Source organism: Saccopteryx bilineata, chromosome 4 (assembly GCF_036850765.1).
Source record: "Saccopteryx bilineata isolate mSacBil1 chromosome 4, mSacBil1_pri_phased_curated, whole genome shotgun sequence".
NCBI lineage: Eukaryota > Metazoa > Chordata > Mammalia > Chiroptera > Emballonuridae > Saccopteryx > Saccopteryx bilineata.
The window spans coordinates 148,599,284-148,621,637 of NC_089493.1; the positions used below are offsets into that span (position 1 = coordinate 148,599,284).

At 41.4% G+C, this 22,354-nt stretch overlaps 1 protein-coding gene across 2 annotated transcripts in view; it reads left to right on the forward strand.

The window, feature by feature from the left end:
* The window catches only part of COG5 (component of oligomeric golgi complex 5), a 484,934-nt gene that overhangs the window by 438,428 nt on the left and 24,152 nt on the right, over positions 1–22,354 (forward strand). For both annotated transcript variants that reach the window (XM_066272211.1, XM_066272212.1), the window contains 2 exons: positions 6,921–7,158; positions 18,385–18,461. In XM_066272211.1, the coding sequence (XP_066128308.1) occupies positions 6,921–7,158; positions 18,385–18,461 (315 nt within the window). The remainder of the gene's footprint in view (positions 1–6,920; positions 7,159–18,384; positions 18,462–22,354) is intronic.

Here is a 22,354-nt window from a genome sequence, read left to right on the forward strand (position 1 = left end):
ACCTGAGGTCACCAGCTTGAGCACGAGCTCATCTGGTTTGAGCAAGGCTCACCAGCTTCAGCCCAAGGTTGCTGGCTCGAGCAAGTCTGCTGTAGCCCCCTGGTGAGGCACAGATGAGAAATCAATCAATGAACAACTAAGGAACCGCAATGAAGAATTGATGTTTCTTATCTATTTCCCTTCCTGTCTGTCTGTCCCTATCTGTCCCTCTCTCTGACTCTCTCTGTCTCTCCCACAAAAAAAAAAAAAAAAAATTAAAAAAAGATTTTTTTGTTGCTCCGATTGGGTGTTTTCTGCTACACTGATTTGATCACCTGCTTCATCTAATCTGATTTTGATTACTTCTAGCGTATTAGTAATTTCTGTTATTTTATGCTTCCTTTCTGACTGGTCCTCCTCCCCTTTTTTGTTTGTTTTTGTTTGTTTGTTTTTGCAATAGAGACAAAGAGACAAGGAGAAAAATGAGAAGCATCAACTCATAGTTGTAGCACTTTAGTTGTTCATTGATTGCTTCTTATAGGTACCTTGACTGGAGGACTCTAGCCAAATCAGTGACCCCTCACTCAAGGCAGCAACCTTGGGCTCAAGCTAGCAACCTTGGGCTTCAAACTAGTGACCATGGGATCATGTTGATACCACATTCAAGCCAGCAACTCTGCACTTAAGCTGGTGAGCCTGCTCTCAAGCTAGATGAGCCCGTGCTTAAGCCAGCAACCTCAGGGTTTCGAAGCTGGGCCTCAGTGTCCCAGGTATATACTCTATCCACGGCACCACCACCAATCAGGCCTGACTGGTCCTTTTTTATGCTGTTGAAATTCTCACTAAGTTTCTTGAGCATCTTTATAACTATTTTTTTCAATTCTGTTTTGGGTGGTTTGTCTCCATTTCATATACCGTATTTCTCTATGTATAAGACACACTTTTTTCAAAAAATTTGAGATCTAAAAATTGGTGTGTCTTATACAGTGGTTTTAGTGTTTTTCGGAGGGTCTTTTACTTGCATTTTCCACTCTTTCGCGTTTGTTGTTTTGTGCCCATTGTTTCGTACTTGTTACCGGTATATTACGGTAGGTTGCATTTTGCCATGTTCTGCCCATAAATGGCTCAGAAAAGATATTTGTACAGTGCTGAATTCAAGGTAAAAATGATTCTTTTGGCAAAAGTGAATGGAGCCTGACCAGGCGGTGGCGCAATGAATAGAGCATTGGACTGATGGGGAGGACCCAGGTTCGAGACCCCAAGGTTCCAGCTTGAGCGTGGGCTCATCTGGTTTGAGCAAAGCTCACCAGCTTGGAACCAAGGTTGCTGGCATGAGCAAGGGGTTACTTGGTCTGCTGAAGGCCCATGGTCAAGGCACATATGAGAAAGCAATCAATGAACAACTAACGTGTTGCAATGCAACGAAAAACTAATGATTGATGCTTCTCATTTCTCCGTTCCTGTCTGTCTGCCCCTATCTATCCCTCTCTCTGACTCTCTCTCTGTCTCTGTAAAAAAAAAAAAAAAAAAGTGAATGGAAATTGTGCTGCTGAATGGAAATTTGGTCCTCCTCCAACTGAGAAATCCAAGACTGGCTACAGGAAGAAGAAACCCTACTGAAAATGATACGGCAGAAGAAGGCCATGAGAGGCAAGTCAGCAAAATGACCTGATTTAGAGAGAGAATTGAAGATGTGGATTGAAGAGCAAAGGGCAATTGGAATTCCTGTGTCAACAAAGATGGTTCAGCATGAGGCAAGAAGAATTTCTGATGAAAAAGAAGTTATAAGACTTCAAAGGAGGACACAATTGGTGCTTCAGTTCATGAAACAGAATAGACTAAGCATGCGTACATGCACCAGACTTGCCCAAAAGATGCCTGAAAGCTATGAGCAGAAGGTCCTTGAATTTCATCATTTTGTCATGCTGTCGAAAGACACATCAGTTTGAATTGGGACAGATTGTAAATGTGGAAATGTGGATGAAGCCCCCTTCAGTTTTATGTCCCAAGTAACAGAACTGTTGATAAGAAGGGGGTGAAAACTATAACTGTGAAGATAAGTAGACATGCAAAGATTTCATTATACAGTTAGTTGTTCTAGCTTGTTGTGCTGACAGAACTAAGCTGCCTCCTATGCTGATTTTCAAACACAAGAAGACATTCCTCAGCCCTGGCTGGTTGGCTCAGTGGTAGAGCATCGGCCTGGCTTGCAAGAGTCCCGGGTTCGATTCCTGGCCAGGGCACACAGGAGAGGCGCCCATCTGCTTCTCCACCCCTCCCCCTCTCCTTCTCTCTGTCTCTCTCTTCCCCTCCCGCAGCCGAGGCTCCATTGGAGCAAAGTTTGCCCGGGCGCTTAGGATGGCTCTGTGGCCTCTCCCTCAGGCGCTAGAACAGCTCTGATTGTGGCAAAGTGATGCCCCAATGTGGGCAGAGCATCGCCCCCTGGTGGGCATGCCGGGTGGATCCTGGTTGGGCACATGCGGGAGTCTGTCTGACTGCCTCCTCGTTTCCAGCTTTGGAAAAATACCAAAAAAAAAAAAAAAAAAAAAAGAAGAAGAAGACATTCCTCAAGGAGTGATTGTCCATGTTCATGACAAGGGTTGGATGGATTAGGATGGGATGAAAATCTGGTTTGATAAAGTTTGGAGGAGACCGGGTGAGCTCTTACGCAAACCTGCCCAGTTGGTGCTTGATCAGTTCAGGGCATACATAACAAAAAACCCAAAGAAGATTACTGCAGAGCAAAAAACAAAACTTGCCATCATACCTGGAGGCTTGACATCCCAGCTCCAACCACTTGATGTCAGCATTAACAGACCCTTCAAAGCTGCCATGAGAGACGAATGGAACCAATGGATGAAGTCTTCTGGGGACAATTTGACACCAGCAGGAAGAGTGAAGAAACCAACTATAGGAGAAGTTTGTACCTGGGTGAAAAGATCCTGGGATGATATCAAGATTGGGATCATTGTCAAGTCATTTAAGAAGTGTGGCATTTCAAATGCCTTAGATGGAACTGAGGATGAGGCAATATATGAAGACAGTGATTTATATCATCAGTCACAGATGAGGACAAACTAATGGATGAGAGGTTTTTTTGTTTTTTTGGGGGGGATTTTTTTTTGTATTTTTCTGAAGTTGGAAACGGGGAGGCAGTCAGACAGACTCCCGCATGCGCCCGACCGGGATCTACCCGGCATGCCCACCAGGGGGCGATGCTCTGCCCGTCTGGGGCGTCACTCTGTTGCAACCAGAGCCATTCCAACGCCTGAGGCAGAGACCACAGAGCCATCCTTAGCACCCGGGCCAACTTTACTCCAGTGTAGCCTGGCTTCGGGAGGGGAAGAGAGAGACAGAGAGGAAGGAGAGAGGGAGGGGTGGAGAAGCAGATGGGCGCCTCTCCTGTGTGTCCTGGCCGGGAATCGAACCCGGGACTCCTGCACGCCAGGCCGACGCTCTACCACTGAGCCAACCGGCCAGGGCCTGGATGAGAGTTTTGACAGTGATGAGAAGTTGTATGCATTTTACGATAAAACCTGAGTTTAATAACTTTATGTAATTTTTTTTTTCCAAATTTCGGGCCCCAAAATTAAGGTGCATCTTATACATGGGAGTATCTTATACATGGGAGTGTCTTATACATGAGGAAATACGGTAGTTAGTTCTTTTTGGAGAGTTTTGTTCTTTTACTTGGGGCATGTTTTTTCCCCCACATTTTTGGCTGCCTCTGTGTTTGTTTCTGTATATTAGTTAGTTCTGCTATGTCTCCCAGTCTTGGTAGGGTGACTTTACGTAGAAGGGTTACTGTGAGACCCGGTGACACAGTCTCCCTGATCACCTGAATTGGTTGCTCCTATAGTGTCTGTCTCTCTTTTTTTGAGAGAGAGAGGGAGGGAGAGATACAGGAAGAGTTTAGTTGTGCTTTGATTGCTTCCAAGAGAAGGAGGGAAGAGAATGAGAAGCATCAACTTTAGTTGCTTTCCCGTTAGTTGTACAGTGAGCTTTTTGTACGTGCCTTGACTGGTGCCAGGCTAGTGTCCCCTTGCTCAAGCCAGTGACTTTGGGCTTTTCATGCCAGTGATCTTTTGGGGTCAAGCTGGCAAGCTTTTGGGATCGTGTGGATGATACCCTGCCCAACCCAGTGATCTCTCACTGACGAGCTTGCACTCAAAGCCAGCAACCTTGGGGTTTCAAATCAGCAACTTCATTGTTCCAGGTCAATGCTTTATCTATTGCATCACGACAGGTTGGGCACCAGTAGTGTCTCTTGTGTGCGTTATGTGAGTCCTTTTGCTGTAGCTGAGCCTTGGTTGCTGTTGGAATGTTTGTTGGTGGGGTTGACTCTCAGGCTATCTGTTAGTGAGTATTGGCTATGATACAGCATACAAGCTGCTGTATGGGGGCTGGCCCCAGAGAACAAAATCCACCTCAGCAGGGTCTGGTCTCTGCCAAGAATTCTGTTTAAGTGTGCTGCTTGTGGAGCTAATAAGGTCATACTCTGTATTGTCTGAAGTGAGCTACTGGGTATGTTGATTCTGGGGCCTCTGGGGAGGTACTCCAATGAAGGTCAATGTGAGAAGCTGCCTGTGACCTGCCCTTGGCTACCAATTAGGAGTTACAAAGTGATCCATGGTTGGTAGATCCCTGTGCTTAGCTTGGGTGCACATGGGATGGACAAGCTGTATACCACAGCCAATTGCCACCAGTACTGGGCTTGGGGCAGGTCAGCAAAAGGCCCAAGGCACCTCAAGACCTGCTGCTACTTCTTGATGGGCTCCACCACTGGAAGAGCCTTAGGCAGTACGTGAGTTGTGTGAGGTACCAGGTAAGGGCTAGTGGTATTCACTAGGTTAGTACAGATTGAAACTCAGCTCCAATGCTGGGTCTGAGGCCACTCAGCAAAAGTACCCATTGGGTGTGTGGGAAGAAGCCTTTACCATAAAGCCACAGAACTTAGCCTGTCCCTGTGTGTTTCTGGTACCCCCACAGCCTACCCAGAACCCTTCAAGAGTTTTTCAAGAACACCTGCAGCACAGGCCCAGGCTGGCCACCACCAGCAGAGCCCATAGCCTTATGCCAGCTGGACTGGGTGAGGCCTCAGGGAGTTGCCAGTGTGAAGCTGTGTGTCGCTTGAGGCTGGTGCTGTGTGTGTGTGTGTGTGTGTGTGTGTGTGAGAGAGAGAGAGAGAGAGAGAGCGCGCGCAAGTTGGGGTGGGCGGAGAAGGCCCAACACAGGAACAGTGACATAGGTTGGGCACAGGGAAAAAATAGCTTTCTTCCTAAATCCACACAACTTACTCTTTCCTTGTGTGTCTGTGGCACTTGCTGAGTTTGCCTCGAATTTCTAGCCACTTTATTTCTATCTGCTTCTGGAAGTAGAAAACCTTTGATTGGCATCCTATTTATAATAACCATTACTGTATTTGAGAATAAGTTCACCCCATTTTCTTACTCTTGGCATTTAAACCAGTTCTTCTCTAGACCGTTGCCAGTTTCTGTATGTCACTCTCAGAATATAGAAACACTTTTTTTTTCAAATTATAAAAAAGTTTATTTAGAAAGTTACAGAGGTAGTAGAAGTGAGCCAGCTGGGTTGTGTGGGCTCAGGAAACACGTTACAGAGGCAGAGGGAGGAGCTTAAGAGAGAGGAAGGCAAAGGTAATGTGCCCTGGGGTGTGGGGAGGCCTAAGGGAAGGCCAGAGCGGAGGTATCTGCTCTGAGACAGAGAGCGCCTTATTTTTTCAAATACGGTTCAGTATTGTATAGCCAGTGATCTCACTGGCTATCTGATTAATATCAGGTGATTTCTAATTTGGGTATAACTCTTCTTTCCCATAAATATTTCACATGCTTTTAATATATTATTTAAAGAGCAATTATAAACACTTATAAATTATAAATAGTATTTAATGGAGCACCAGTTGGCATCATCTGTTGATCCAAATTAAAGCCTTTCCAAACTTCATCAACTGGGAGGAAAAAAATGCATATAATGTGTATTGTTATTGTTATATAATCAGTTCCACAGTCAGAATTCTACCACTGGACTGATTAGATTAAATAGTACAAGAGCAGAAATATCTTTGCTACAGATTTGTTTGGGAAAGGCAGCACTTACTGCCATTACAAAGTGTAAAACCTCACTCCAGGATCCATTATTCATTTACTCACTAACCAGGCAAAGCATAGGAGTGGATGAAGAGTTGTAAGGTGCAAGACGGTGGGGGGTAATGGGGTGGGGGAAGGTGGAGCAGGGAAAATGAGGGTTAATGTTGATGGGTGGAGACTTGACTCAAGATGCTGAATACACAATGCAGTGTACAGATGATGTGTTGTAGAATTGTGCACCTGAAATCTGTATAATTTTGTAAACCAGTGTCACCACATTAAATTCAATAAAAAGAAAAAATTTTAAAGGAGTTATAAAGTTAGGAGAGACCTTAGAGGTCAAGTGCATAAGGCACTCAACATGAATTATCCAGTACAAATGGTTGTCTATTTTATTTTTAATAATCTTGTGGTAAATTGATTCTATGATTTCTTCAGTAATCTTCCTTTAGAATATATACTGCTCACAAAAATTAGGGCATATTTCAAAATGAATATGAAGCAATAAAAAAACAACATTTTTAATTATTATTAAACAAGAACATCAGAAAAGCAAACAAGTCAAGGAAAGTTGTTCAATTATGCAAATTAATGCAAAACCAACTTATTTCATTGGTGAAAATGCACCACACAAAGTGCATTTTCACCAATGAAATAAGTTGGAGTATCTCTGATCCCCCAATGTTTGTAATTTAAATATTGTTTTATGCCCTTTAACTCTTTGCAGAAATAGCAATGCCTTTTCTATAGGGGGGGGGGGATGCTTAGGATCCATAGGCAGAAGGGGAACAAAGGTGAAATAGTCCCTTTTAGCACGCTGGTTTTCTTTTGCAGGTCATTACCCAGCTCAGGAAAGCCTCAGGTTCCTTGTTCTCTGTATATGAAGGAGCTTCAAGGTTTCATTGCCAGAGTTATGAGTGACTACTTTAAACACTTTGAATGCTTGGATTTTGTCTTTGACAACACTGAAGCTATCGCCCAAAGAGCAATTGAACTTTTTATCCGAAATGCCAGTCTTGTAAGACCTCTCGGTGAAGGCGGGAAAGTGCGCCTGGCTGCTGACTTCGCACAGGTAAATTGACCGTGGCTGCAAGGTGGGAAGATTCCGCCTCAAGGTTATCTGTTAAGTAAAAGAGTACGCAGTTTTCAGTGTCTTAAAGAGTTGAAGCATGAAGAAAAATAAATTTATTTAAAATTAATTGGTAAAAAAAATACATACTTAAAAAGTTTAAAGGTACTTTCATAGCAAATCATAGTGGATATTTTTTGGGGGTATTTAACAAAAGAATCATCACTCATCTATGATACTTCATGGTTAAGGTGAAGTCACTCATTCCACAGGAAAGCAGCATTTTTCACTTTGATGCGCTTTGGGCTTTCTCACTATGTTACTACCCAACCAGGGCAAGGCAATATTGTTAAGAGTGATTGCTAGAAAATAATGTAGGCAATGAAATACAGCCTTCATATTTTTTTTTCTTTTTTCATGTAAAGAGGGAGAACTCCAACACATCTACAATCTTCTGGTGGCCAGTTCAGCACTCCACGACAGTGTTTTAATTCCTTTAGCTGCACAGTGGGCCAGGTAGATTAGGAGTTTGAATATTTGCTTGCCTTTATTAAATAGAGTACCTTTCTTGTATATGGTCAGTTTGAAATCATTCCAGGCTATATGATGTAGATGAGATAAAATGACATTAAAGTAACAGAACCATAATCAGCTTTTACAGAAAGGATCCCACCCCCACTTTGTCCTTTAAGACATATGTTTTAAGCCTTCCAATAGTATCAGAGGCAAAGAACAACCATCTCAAACATACACATTCATTAAGACATCATTTTTGGTGCAGGCCAGTTAGCTCAGTTGATTAGAGCATCCAGAAACACCAAGATTATGGGTTCAATCCAGATTAGGGCACGTGGGGAAGTGACCAAATGAATGCACCACTAAGTGGAACAAGAAATGAATGCTTCTCTGTCTCTCTCTTCCTCCCTCCTTCTCCCTCTCCCTCTCCTCTCCTTCTCCTTCTCCTTCTCTGTCTCTCTGAAAAAAAAAAGAGAAAGATTCAGATAATTCACATTTATATAACATGTCAAAAGTTAAATCATTTTTGAGTCTTTCAAAGCTGTTAGCTTTGCTAGTCTAAATAGTTATTCAAATGGATTATTCATAGTGGTCTCCCAGACCCCCTGCTATAAAAATAGACAGACTGTAGTGTCCCTGTTTATTCCTGTGTGTATCTGTGAGCAAGTCCTGGTTTATTCTTCCTACCTAGAGGAGTGTGGCAGGCTGCTTGTACTAGCTGGTGGTGTCTGACACTCCTCGCACCTGGTGGAGTCACAAAGGAACCAAGTAACATAACTTAATATTTAGAAAGCTAGAGTATATCAGTTGGTCTAGAAATAAGTCAGTTTTATTCCCAAATGATATGCCTCAGACTCATCACTAGACCATAGTAAAGAGCCTTCCTTTGGGAAGTATGCCTTTGTTAGCCTTAGCATGAAAATGGAAATTGTTACCGCTAATGTGGCTCCTTCTTCTCATTTTTGCCAGCTTCTTTCTCAGGCACCTGTGCATTTTTCTTTGTTATTTCATGTTAACTCAGCTTAGAGAAAATTATATATGGTGTCTTACTTGTCCCTTATAGGGCTTATAGACCGTCATTGAAATGAAGACACAGTGACATACCAAGGCCTGCCTATATTAAGACGTTACAAGCTATACTCAAATGAGTGTCCTTCTTTTCCCTTTCCTTCTGAATTTGTTTTTCTTTTCCTGGCCTCCTCTCCTGGGCTCCCTCCTCCACCCATTTATTTGCATTCTGCTCCAGCTGGTTCTTGAGTCACTTTCCTGGAGGCAGCACTTCAAGTCCAATTAGAGTGGCAGCCAAGGGGACGAGTGGGGGATGGCCAGAGCACAGTACTGGAGGAAAAAGGCGGTTTGGTTTTGCTTTTCATTTTAATAGTATGTTCCCTGGGGGTCTTGGAAGATGGAAAGCATCCCCCCTAGCTCCGCGCTGCCGCAGCTCTGCTCCCAACACTGCCTCACTCAGGACTCTGAATGGCCTTCCTTCTTTCTTGAGACAAGTTGCCCAATAGACCAGAGCTTTCCCAGGTTTCTTCCCTTAAGGGAAGTGGACTCCTAGGGTCCAAGCATCCTGTGTTGTTCATTCCTTAACTATACAGAGAAAAGACTCTTCCACACAGGGTTTCCTTGGTGTGAGCAGCATGTGTCCTGCCCACACTGACAGTGGCTGCTGCCATCTGTCACGCTGGTTTCTGTGTCACTCCTGTCCAGCGGCCCAGTTTTCGGGTTTCCTCCTTTTCCCTTGGGAAGGGCCTCCCGGGCCTGGGGGTAGTGGGCACAGGAAGGGTGGGGGTGGAGGAGTACTGTCAGTCATCATATTCACAACCAGTAATATTGGCAAACATTATGCAGCTGCTATAGTATGCCCTCGCCCATATTTTTAAAAATTAAAGTGAACTTGGGTTTTTTTGTGGTTTTTTTTTTAATTAATTTATTTATTTATTTTACAGAGACAGAGAGAGAGTCTGAGTGAGGGAATAAGACAGGGACAGACAGACAGGAACGGAGAAATGAGAAGCATCAATCATTAGTTTTTCGTTGTGCATTGCGACACCTTAGTTTTCATTGATTGCTTTCTCATATGTGCCTTGACCGCGGACCTTCAGCAGACCGAGTAACCCCTTGCTTGAGCCAGGGGCCTTGGGTCCAAGCTTTTGCTCAAACCAGATGAGCCCATGTTCAAGCTGGCGACCTCGGGGTCTCGAACCTGGGTCCTCAGCATCCCAGTCCGATGCTTTATCCACTGCGCCACCGCCTGGTCAGGCAGAACTTGGGGCTTTGATTTGATTTGATTTGGTGTCTTGCCACAACTGCAGTTATGTGTTGTTCAGAGTCGTGCTTGAGTGGAAGTATTTTTCTGGGGTCAATCAAAACACTTAAATAAGCATCACCCTGACATTTATATTCATGACAGGCATCAACCAGGAACTAGAAAGCCTTAGACTGCCTCATTATTGAAAGTTCTAGCAATTGGTATTCAAAATTAAACAAAGCCATGGAAGCCAGTGGAATCAGGAATACACAGATCTTCTGTGAGTTTGGAAAGAGTTCTTGGGAGAGACGTGCCTGCTATTCAGGCAGAAATACTAGGAAAAGAAATTGCTCAGGAAGAGACACTGGAGTGTTTGGGAATGCTGATTATTTGGCCGAAAGTCCAGTTGCAGTGACAGATACAACATATTTTGAAGATCTCTTCAGGAACCCTAACTTCTCCCACCGGCACCATTGCCCAGGTGGAAGAGGAGGTGGGTGCAAGGGTGCCATCTGGAGGGCTCAGGGCAAGGAAGAGCCCAGCACACAGTCCCCTTAGCAATCAGGTCACAGCACACGGTGCTTTCCTGCAGGTAATTAATTCCTTGCTGTGACCACATGGCCTCCTTGTCTGCACTGATCACGGTGCAACCCTAAAAGCACCAAGCTTGTCCAACGCCCTGGGCTTCTGCTGGTTAGGATCTCCTTAGGGACATGTCCACAGTGTCCTCTGAAGCACATGCTCCCCTCTGCTTCTCAGTTATGTTTTTTCCTTGAAGGAATGCATAACTATTATGTTTTAAAACTGTCTCTTTTTAAATTTTTAAACTAATGTTTTTAATTCATTTTTATTTTTATTGATTTTAGAGAGAGAGACATCAATTTGTTGTTCTACTTATTTATGCATTCATTGGCTGATTGTTATATGTGCCCTGACCAGGGATCAAACCTGCAGCTTCAGCACATTGAGACGATACTCTAACCCAGGTCTAGTCAACCTTTTTATACCTACCGCCCACTTTTGTATCTCTGTTAGTAGTAAAATTTTCTAACCACCCACTGGTTCCACAGTAATGGTGATTTATAAAGTAGGGAAGTAACTTTACTTTATAAAACTTATAAAGCAGAGTTACAGCAAGTTAAAGCATATAATAATAATTACTTACCAAGTACTTTATGTCGGATTTTTGCTAAGTTTGGCAGAATAAATCTTTATAAAACAAGTTACTATAGTTAAATCTGTCTTTTTATTTATACTTTGGTTGCTCTGCTACCGCCCACCATGAAAACTGGAACACCCCACTAGTGGACGGTAGGGACCAGGTTGACTACCACTGCTCTAACCAGCTGAGCTACCAGGCCAGGGTGGGAATGGCTAACTGTTGATGTTAGTATTAAATTATTTCGTCAATGGTACTTCTAGCCGTTTTTGGTTTTTTTTTATTTTATTCATTTTAGAAAGGAGAGAGAGGGAGAGAGAGAGAGGAGAGAGAGGGAGAGAGAGAGAGAGGAGAGAGAGATAGAGAGAGAAGGGGGGAGGGGAAGGAAACATCAACTGCCATATATGCCTTGAGCAAGCAAGCCCAGGGATTCGAACCGGGGACCTCAGCATTTCCAGGTCGACGCTTTATCCACTGCGCCACCACAGGTCTAGCCGTTTTTATTTATAAGGCTTCTGGTGTCCTTGAAGTGAAATCTGTATTTCACTTTTTGCCTGGAAATATAAACTTAGAAAAAAAATTAATCAAGATTCTAAGTCCTGTTCTAATTCCTGTTGCCTTTTCTTCTGAACAGTCTATGGCAGAAGTGTCCTAGGAGCATCGAGAGATGCCCTGTGGCTAACCAGATATCTGGGATGGGCCAGGAGCAGCTCTGTAATTAGCTCACGGAGCCTCAGCTCTCCCCCGACAGGAGAGCACACAGGAGGCAGTGGCACATGCCATGTTTGTCTCCACAGCTGACTGCAGGGTCACCTCCTCTGAAAGTAACACTCCCGCCCTTTAGAAACATGGCCTTTATTAGTTAATGAAATTCTGGCAGAAGAAAATGTTTTTCAGTACCCTAGAGGTTCTTTGTGGATAAGAAATTAATTTTAAGCACTTAACATTTTGAAAGTGTCCTGTGACAGAGATATCTCCTGCTTCCTCATAGATTGCACAGCTATTTGAGGTCATGTTCTCTGAGAATTTTTCCCCAGCCATTTACTTGTTTTAACATTTGATCCTGTTCAATAGTTAAGGCAAAGGTTGTTTGGTTTAATCTTTAAAGATGATGAAATTCATTGGAGTACTATAATTTTTAAAAAAATATTTCACGAAAAATACTTCGTATAATTTCAGTCTATAAAAAAAATCACGTAGCCTGACCAGGCAGTGGCACAGTAGATAGAGCATTGGACTGGGATGCAGAGGACCCAGGTTTAAAACACCAAGTTCGCTGGCTTAAGCGTAGGCTCACCAGCTTGAGCAAAGAGTCACTTGCTTGAGCATGGGATCATAGATATGACCCCATGGTCGCTGGATTTAGCCCAGAGGTCGCTGGCTTGAGCCCAGAGTCACTGGCTTGAACAAGGAGTCATTTACTCTGCTGTAGCCCCCCTCCCCACATCAAGGTACATATGAGAAAGCAATCAATGAACAACTAAGGTTCCGCAATGAAGAATTGATGCTTCTCATCTCTCTCTTCCTGCCTCTGTCCCTCTCTGTTTCTCTCTCTGTCTCCGTCACACAAAAACAACAAAAATCACGTATATGTATATACATAAATGCACACAGAATTAGGTGTATGACTGGAATTACCAACTCAAATACGTGATAATCACATGTTTACTTTGTGCTCAGTATAAAATCAATGACACAGTCTGAAGAAAACCAGAAACTTCTACAGAGTGAATCAACTAAACAGGCCCTAAGGAACAGCCCATCACCCATTATCTTTTGAGTTGAACACCAACTCGAGTCTGCTTTATTTTGCATTGTTAGCAAGAATCCTGACTTTTCTTTCTTAAGTTTTTCTCTTTTTATATACTTACTCTTCTCTATTTTAGCAGCTTTTTCAAACCTGTGAGTTTTCCTCTAGGACATACAGTGTATACTCTGTGTCTTTGTCAAGAGAGATATCACTTATCCAGAAGTCACCCTCAAGACCATCTCCAGGACGCTGCACCCCCATTCTGCTGACACTCAGTTCGTACATTTGATACCACAGGTCATTTCTCTGACTAGTCATTATTGTGGATATGTGCGTATATGTATACACATGCATCTAGCATATGATTTTTTAGAAATTATATCATTTAGATATATATCAATCACATAAATATATATGAATATATAAAAATATATATCCTTTTTTTGCTAAATTTGAGAGAGCTCCTTGAAGCCTAGACAGTCTAATTCGGTGTTTCCCAACGTGGGGCCCACGCCCCACAGGGGGGCAATTCAATAGTTAAGGGGGGCAATTTGAAAATGGATTCGACACGACTTTAACTCTTTCGCCCCGGGCCATTTAAATGCAATGCTAGATATCGGTGCCAAATTTAACAAAAAATGCAATTCTTAAATAATTGCGGTAAATAATTATTAAGTATAATTTCATTTGACGAGAGCAAAATATCAACTGGGTGATTGGCTGTCGTCAAGTAAACTTCGTCCTGGGTTCACCGCGGAGCGTGCCGTCTGCCACGGGGAACCCCGGACGTTTTAAAAACTCGCTAAACAACGCAGTTATTCTCACCTAAGTGACCCATCGCAACTTCTGTAGTGTTTCACATCATTCAGTTGGTGTTAATTTGAAATAAGTGTCAGTCAAAACTGTTGTAAAAGCTCATTGATTTAATAAATATACATATATATATTGTATAGATATAATTGGTAAGTATTTGATTTTATTTTTATCAATATTAAAGTCTTTATTAAGTACTTCTTGCATCGGGGCTAGAAAGCACTAATATTTTATAAATATTATTGGGGCTATAATAGTGCATGCACGACAATTTTAATTTTAGAAGCATAACTTTCCAGAAAATTTTGTCAAGTGGAAAAAATATAGATACCTTTTGATTTGCGGTGGTAGTGTAGTAAATGTGTTATATACATTTAAATAAATATGAATTTTTAGTATACATTTACTCTATGTCACATTGAATATATTTTAACACATGTTTTAATATTAGTTTTTAATTGATCTTATTTTTATTATAGCCCATAATAAAATGAGTGGTGCAAGCAAGAAAAAAACTCATCAATATTCGGAGGAATATTTAAAATTTGGGTTCATACCCGCTGTTCACCATGAGCGGATTCCTTTTTGTCTTTTATGCCAGCAATGCTTGACCAACGGAATCAATGAAACGAGGTCGTCTTGAGGCGCATTTGAAGGCGAAACATAGTGCTCATATTAATTCAGATTTGAGTTACTTTAAAACTTTAAAGAAAAATTTTGAAAAAAGAACAACATTAAAGTCTCTATTTACTGCTCATACTTCAACTAATAATCATGTTCTTGAGGCTAGTTATCAAATTTCTTTATTCATCACTAAAACTGGAGAAAATCACACTATAGGAGAGAATTTAATAAAACCATCAATATCAGCATTTCTTAAAACGGTTCTTGAAAAAGATGACAAAGATGTAAAAGCTATGCCACTCAGTAACAATTCTGTTAGCAGAAGAATAGATGAAATGAGTGAGGATATTGAAAAACAACTTATTGAAAAGCTGAAAACAAGAAAATTCTCCTTGCAAATGGATGAATCAACTTTGAGAGACAGTGAGGCAGTATTGATAACTTACGTAAGATATATTGATAAAGGACATTTTGCTGAAGAAATGTTGTTCTGTAAAAGATTAGAAAGCACCACTACCTCCAAAGATATATATAATAAGCTAAAAATCTACTTAGATGTCAATGATATACCAATGAAAAATATAACATCTTGGGCTGCAGATGGTGCTCCCAATATGATGGGCAAGAAAAATGGCTGCTTAAAATTGATGAAAGATGCGAATCCAGAAATGATTCTTGTGCATTGTGTTATTCATAGGGAAAACTTGGTAGCTAAAAACATCTTGCCTGTTCTGAATGAAGTATTACATACAGTGTGTTACATAAAGTGTGTTAATGCTATTAAAGCTAGTGCCAAATGTGAGCGTCTTTTCAAGCTATTTTGTGAAGAACAAAATGAAGACCATGTGAGACTTTTACTTCATACTGAAGTAAGATGGCTATCTAAAGGAAACTGTTTGAAAAGATTTATTGAACTGTTTGATACTCTTAGTGATTTTTTAAGCGACAAATCTGAAATGAAGTATCTGTTAACAATAGATGGTAAAGCATTTGTGAGTTATTTAGCCAATATCTTTGAAAAACTAAATATATTAAATATGCAACTTCAAGGAACAAATAAAACTCTTGTCGATGCAAAAGCAAAGATATTTGGTTTCATTACCAATATTGAGTTATGTCAGAAACATATTAACAACAAAAACTTTAAACAGTTTCATTGGCTTCAAAAATGTGCAGTAACTGATACCGCTTTACTTGTTACTGTCAATCATTTGAATATTCTATTGGCTGATTTAAAAGAAAGATTTTCTGATTTAAAACAAATTGATTTCCCAACATGGATGATGCAGCCAATGTTAGTGGATTTGTCTGATATATCAAATATGCAGTATCAAGAAGAACTCGCAGAATTGCAAAATGATGAGTCAGTTAAAGCTTTATTTAATATCAAAGGAGCGATGGCATGGCTTGGTGAGGAAACAGAAATCAAATACCCAAATTCAACCAAATGTGCAAGAAAACTATTGCTACTGTTTCCATCTTCATTTTTAGCTGAATGTGGATTTAGTGCTGTAAATGATTTACTGGTAAAAAAAGAAATTGGCTGGATATAACACAACGTGGAGACTTGAGACTAAAGCTAACCAAATTGGAACCTAATATAAAATCTCTGTGCAGCAAGCATCAAGCGCAAGGATCACACTAAATTAAAATAATAAATTAATATAGAAAAATCTGTATTAAAATTATTTGGAATTTAAATTTCTGTTTTTCATTATATGTTTTGAAATTTTACTTACTGTGTTTTGTTAACAATTTCATAGTGATTTCTTCCTAGAACCTATCATTTATGTTTATTAAGTGAACAAATCAAATTTTTAATGTTAAAAATTATGTATGTTACATAGGGGGGGGCATAAAAATTTTAGAAAGGTTAAGGTGGGGCATGGCACAAAAAAGGTTGGGAAACACTGGTCTAATTCATCTTCTCATCTCCATGTCTAGCTTTGTGCCTGCCATGAATAAGGAAGTAAACATCTTTCTTTAAAAAGTGAGTGTTTAGGTGCACATGGTGTTTCAGGAGCAAGGAGACTTGAACAGTTTTTAGAAGGATGGCCAGCATGATGGCCAATGGAGGGATGCCCCACTTCCCTTCTGGATGCTTTTTTTATGGAAAGATGCTGCATTACCAGGAAGGAGCCTTTTTTCCCACCTCTTTTCTAAACTTTGTTACTAGGATCCTCTATAAAGCAAGAGTGGAGAGACTATCATCTGAGTGCCACATATACCATTGCACTTGCAATTGGTAGATAAAGGATAGGTAGCCTAGGCCTGGCCGGTTGGCTCGGGTCGAGCATCAGCCAGGTGTGTGGAAGTCCTGGGTTCGATTCCCGGTCAGGACACAGGAGAAGCGCCCATCTGCTTCTCCACCATTCCCCCTCTCCTTTCTATCTCTCTCTTTCCCTCCTGCTGCCAAGGCTCCTTTGGAGCAAAGTTGGCCCTGGCACTGAGGATGGCTCCATGGCCTCTGCCTCAGGTGCTAGAATGGCTCCAGTTGCAATGGAGCAACAGCCCAGATGGGCAGAGCATCGCCCCCCTAGTGGGCATGCCGGGTGGATCCCGATTGGGTGCATGTGAGAGTCTGTCTCTGCCTCCTCACTTCTAACTTCAGAAAAATACGAAAAGAAAAAAAAAAGGAATAGGTAGCCTAGCCCCCTGGCCGGCAAACTGCAGCTTGCCAGCCACATGCGGCTCTTTGGACCCTTGAGTGTGGTTCTTCCACAAAATACCATGTGTGGGTGCTACCTTGATAAGGAATGTACCTACCTATATAGTTTAAGTTTAAAAAATTTGGCTCTCAAAAGAAATTTCAATCATTGTACTATTGATATTTGGCTCTGTTAACTAATGAGTTTGCTGACCATTGGCCTAGTCTGACCAGGTGGTGGCGCAGTGGATAGAGTGTTGGACTGGGATGTGGAGGACCCAGGTTTGAAACCCCAAGGTTGCCAAATTGAGCATGGGCTCACTGGCTTGAGCGTGGGATCATAGACATGACCCCATGGTTGCTGGTTTGAGCAAGGGGTCACTGGCTTTGCTGTACCCCCCTGATTAAAGCACATTTGAGAAAGCAATCAATTAACAACTAAGATGCTGCAACAAAGAATTGATGTTTTTCATCTCTCTCCCTTCCTCTCTGTCCCTATCTGTCCCTCTTTCTGACTCTCACCATCTCTGTGGAAAAAAAAAAGGTATCCTAAAACTGTAGTTAATGACAAAATTTTCAATCAAAGAAGAAAAATAAAGAGAAGTGAAACCAATTGATAAATTATTGAGTGAGGATGCAAACTAATTGAAATGGGGGGAAATTTTTAAAATACTGATAATAATTGTCAACATTTATTATTTTTTTAAATTTATTCATTGATTTGAGAGAGAGAGAGAAACATCATCTTGTTGTTCCACTCATTTATTTATGCATTTATTGGTTGATCACCTTGTATGTGCCCTAACCGGGGATTGAACTCACAGTCTTAGTGTATCAGGACTATGCTCTGAACAACTGAGCTACCCGACTGGGGCAATAATTGCCAGCATTTAAAGAGCTCTTACTACATATGCCATGTGCACAGTGCTTTGTCGAATTATCTATTTATTTGGATAATTCTATGAAGTCAATATTATCTCCATTTGGCGGATAAGAAATCTAGGACTTTGAGAGTCACTGTAGATGGATTCCTCCACAGATGTGCTGCCTCCACAGCCAGTGCTTTTACTCCCTTGGACCAGCCTAGTAAAAATTGTCTTTCTTCATGTTAAATATAAAAAGCTTGTTATGCCTATTTGAAGTATGGACACACAGTTTTGAAAACCTTATATTCTCTGTTTTTGAATTGAAAAAGAAGTCTAAACTTTCTCCTCTTACATAACAAAAAAAATGTGGGGTTTTTTTCATGAAGAAGTGTCTTATTTTGTGCCTCTTTACTAAATAAGTGTAAAAGTTATGTAAGATCTTATATTTTAATAAATTTGATTGGTTTTTAAAACTTGTCTGTTAGTCCAGATAAAATTAGGTTTAACACAAGCTACAACTTTCTACGATCCAGGTATGTCCCCAGTTCACCTTAGGATTCTGACATTAAAAGCTATGAGTATTATCTTTTCATATTTCAGATGGAGTTGGCTGTGGGTCCATTCTGCAGAAGAGTATCTGATTTAGGAAAGTCCTATCGAATGCTGAGGTCATTCAGGTGAGACATAATCCTGTTATTGTTGTTAATATATCCATATCCTATTAGTAGATAAATCCTTCGCTGCTATTCATGTTGAATTATATGAAATTGCCAATATTTAACCATTTTGTGACCTACAACAATGGCGTTTCATATGGTTCATCTTAAAAGTTATGCAAACTAGAAACATGTATAGAATTTCACGCAGTAACTAATGAGTGTGTGTTATATTTGAGTTACAGTTCACAAGATTGAGCTGGTAAATATTATGCTCTTTCTAGGGGAATTTTTAAATTCATTTTTTACAGAAAAATATTGAATAATAATGCCAGATAGTTTGTAATTATATAGACATCTTTTTATGAAATGTTTATTTATTTACTTCATACATTTTAATGCACTCTACTTCTAAATAGGTCATACGTTATATCCCATAGCAAAACTATTGAATAGAGTATTAAAAAACTATTTAGTGCCTGACCAGGTAGTGGTGCAGTGGATAGAGCATCAGCCTAGGACGCTGAGGACCCAGGTTGCAAACCCCAAAGTCACCAGCTTGAGCATGGACTCATCTGGCTTGATTATAGGCATGTATAGGATTATAGGCATGACCCCATGGTCACTGGCTTGAGCCTAAAGGTCTCTGGCATGACGCCCAAAGTAGCTAGCTTGAGCAAGGGGTCACTGGCTTGGCTGGATCCCCCCACCCCTGTCAAGGCACATATGAGAAAGCAATCAATGAACAACTAAGATGCCACAACTATGAGTTGATGCTTCTCATCTCTCTCCCTTCCTGTCTGTCTGTCTCTCTCTCTCTGTATCTCTCTTTCTCTCACTAAAAAAGAAAGAAAAAAACTATTTATGAAACGTAGCAAGTAACTGTCAGTGTAGTAGATAATTTAGACTAAAGATGGGTAGTGTAGCTGAGCACAAAATTTAGAATTGAGCTTCCTAAAAACCAGTTCAAAAAAGGAAAACAGGTTAATTACTGCTTATGATTTAAGAATATACCAGTTTAGTGGAAAAATCCTTTTCAGTGCTGAAACCTTATATAGATCTTTTACTAACTCAGATTTTAAAGGTTCGGATCCTGCTCACAGTGCAAGTAGGTTGCCTGACCAGGTGGTAGTGCAATGGATAGAGTGTCAACCTAGGACATTGAAAACCCAGGTTTTCTGAAGTTGCCAGCTTGACTGTGGGCTCACCAGCTTGAGGCCAGGGTTGCTGGCTTCAGCATGGGATCATAGACATGACCATATGGTCACTGGCTTGAAGCCTAAGGTCACTGGCTTGAGCAAGGAGTCACTGGCTTAGCTGGAGCTCCCAGTCTAGGCACAGATGAGAAAGCAATCAGTGAACAACTAAAGTGCTACAACAACTACAACAACAAGTTGATGCTTCTCATCTCTCTCCCTTCCTGTGTCTACCTTCCTGTCTCTGTCCCTGTCTCTCTCTCCCACTAAAAAAAAATAAAAATAAAAGATTTTAAGGAACACTGAGTAACTTAATGACTTGTGTCTTCAATAGCAGATTATAGAAGATAAGGTGTTCATGTGGCTCTTTATTCAGTAAGCCGGGACTTCCACACTTTTTCACACCATAGCATACCTAGAGCATGTGTGCATCCAGACAGATGGTCATCCCTGAGGGCTGATAACACTTCCCACCAATATTTGTGGTCACAGCACCACAAGTAGGAATCCTTCATATAAACTATCCATGACACTCAACAGCATCCAGTGTGGGCGAAAGTACGTTTACAGTTGTGAGTATGCGAAACAGAGTTTTCTTGTATTGCCATTTATTAATTATTCTATTTGCCATATGAACAACTGTAAATCTACTTTTGCCCCACCCTCTATAATGGTCTTTGAGTGGATTTCTGTGACAATAATACAGGAGAGTTTAGTCATGGAATTTTTAAAAACTGGACTCTGCTGGGGTCCTGGCCGGTTGACTCAGTGGTAGAGCGTCGGCCTGGCGTGCAGGGGACCCGGGTTCGATTCCCGGCCAGGGCACATAGGAGAAGCGCCCATTTGCTTCTCCACCCCCCCTCCTTCCTCTCTGTCTCTCTCTTCCCCTCCCACAGCCAAGGCTCCATTGGAGCAAAGATGGCCCGGGCACTGGGGATGGCTCCTTGGCCTCTGCCCCAGGCGCTGGAGTGGCTCTGGTCGCAACAGAGCAATGCCCCGGAGGGGCAGAGCATCGCCCCCTGATGGGCAGAGCGTCGCCCCTGGTGGGCGTGCCGGGTGGATCCCAGTCGGGTGCATGCGGGAGTCTGTCTGACTGTCTCTCCCCGTTTCCAGCTTCAGAAAAAACAAAAACAAAAAAAAACAAAAAACAAAATTGGACTCTACTGGAAACTAGAGTAATCAGTAAGCAGTAAGTCCTTTAAATAATCACTCTTCTCTCTTTTTTCATCCAAGCTTTCAGCAGTAAAACATTCAGGTGTAATGTCACTTGATATATAAGAATCCAAGGTTGGTGATTGAGAAGGGAGTCCTATGCTTTGTAATTGGCAAAGATTTTTTTTAATGCCAACACAAGAGCCTGAATTATCTCAAATACCCATGTGTGCAGAGGTGATTTTAAAAAAAATTTAAAGTGGACTCACAAGTGAGGATTTCAAAAAACTTAAAATGAGACGCTACCAAACATGGAGAAGTTGAAAGATTAAGAGGTCTGAGGTTACTGATCCACCAATCTGTGTATACCATAAAACTAACCTCAATAAAGCACCTGTAAAATCACTTCTTTGAATAAGATGGGAACATAGTGATCCCATATAGGTAATGAAATACTGCCCTCAGTAATAGACTCAGCATAGTAGGGAATATTAACCAACTAGTTATTGAAAAAGACATGGGAAAAGTTGTGGTTTGGGATTTGCTATAGTAAAATTAGACTATTATTTTTTATAGTCTTAGTTCTCATGTTTAGCTGTGTATTGCATGTGTTTGTTTTAAAATGGTGCTTACCTTCATGTTTGTTGAGGCAAGATGGCCTTTATTAAAGTTGTGTCACAGGATAGTGATACAAGTTCTGAGGATTTCACATAAGACCCATTGTTAAAACGGTCATTTAAAATGGGAATTTTCTGTTAGCCTCCCAATTTTCACATGAGAAGAGGACTCTAAAGGAGCATTTAACAGTTTGAATAGTGACACCTTCTAGTACCTATTTATAGAAAATAGGTTTATCAATGTATAATAAAAGAAAATCCAACCTGACCAGGCGGTGGTGCAGTGGATAGAGTGTCGGACTGGGATGCAGAAGATCCAGGTTCAAAACCCCAAGGTCGCCAATTTGAGCGCGGGTGCACCAGCTTGAGCACAGAGTCGGTGGCTTGAGTGTGGGATCATAGACTTGACCCCATTGTCACTGGCTTGAAGCCCAAGGTTGCTCATTTGAGCAAGGGGTCACTCACTCTGCTGTAGCCTCCGGGTCAAGGCACATATGAGAAAGCAATCAATGAACGACTAAGGAGCCATACGAAGAATTGATGCTTCTCATCTCTCTCCCTTCCAGTCAATCTGTTCCTATCTGTCTCTCTATCTCTATCTCTGTCACACGCACACAAATCCTGAGTTTTTTTTTATGTCTAGCTTCTCTGTGGAGCAGTAGTCAACCTAGAGAGTTCCAAACTTGTTTTCTTTTCATTTTTTCATTATTTCATTTTTCCATAGGAAGGAGGGAAGGAGATAAGCATCAACTCGTTCTACTTAGTTGTTCACTTTAGTTGTGCACTCATTGGCTGCATCTTCCATGGTCCCTGAGGTATCAAACCTGCATCCTCAGCATGCCGGACAACATTCTGTCCACTGAACCACCTGCCAGGGCCTAGAGCAGGGGTCCCCAAACTTTTTACACAGGGGGCCAGTTCACTGTCCCTCAGACCGTTGGAGGGCTGG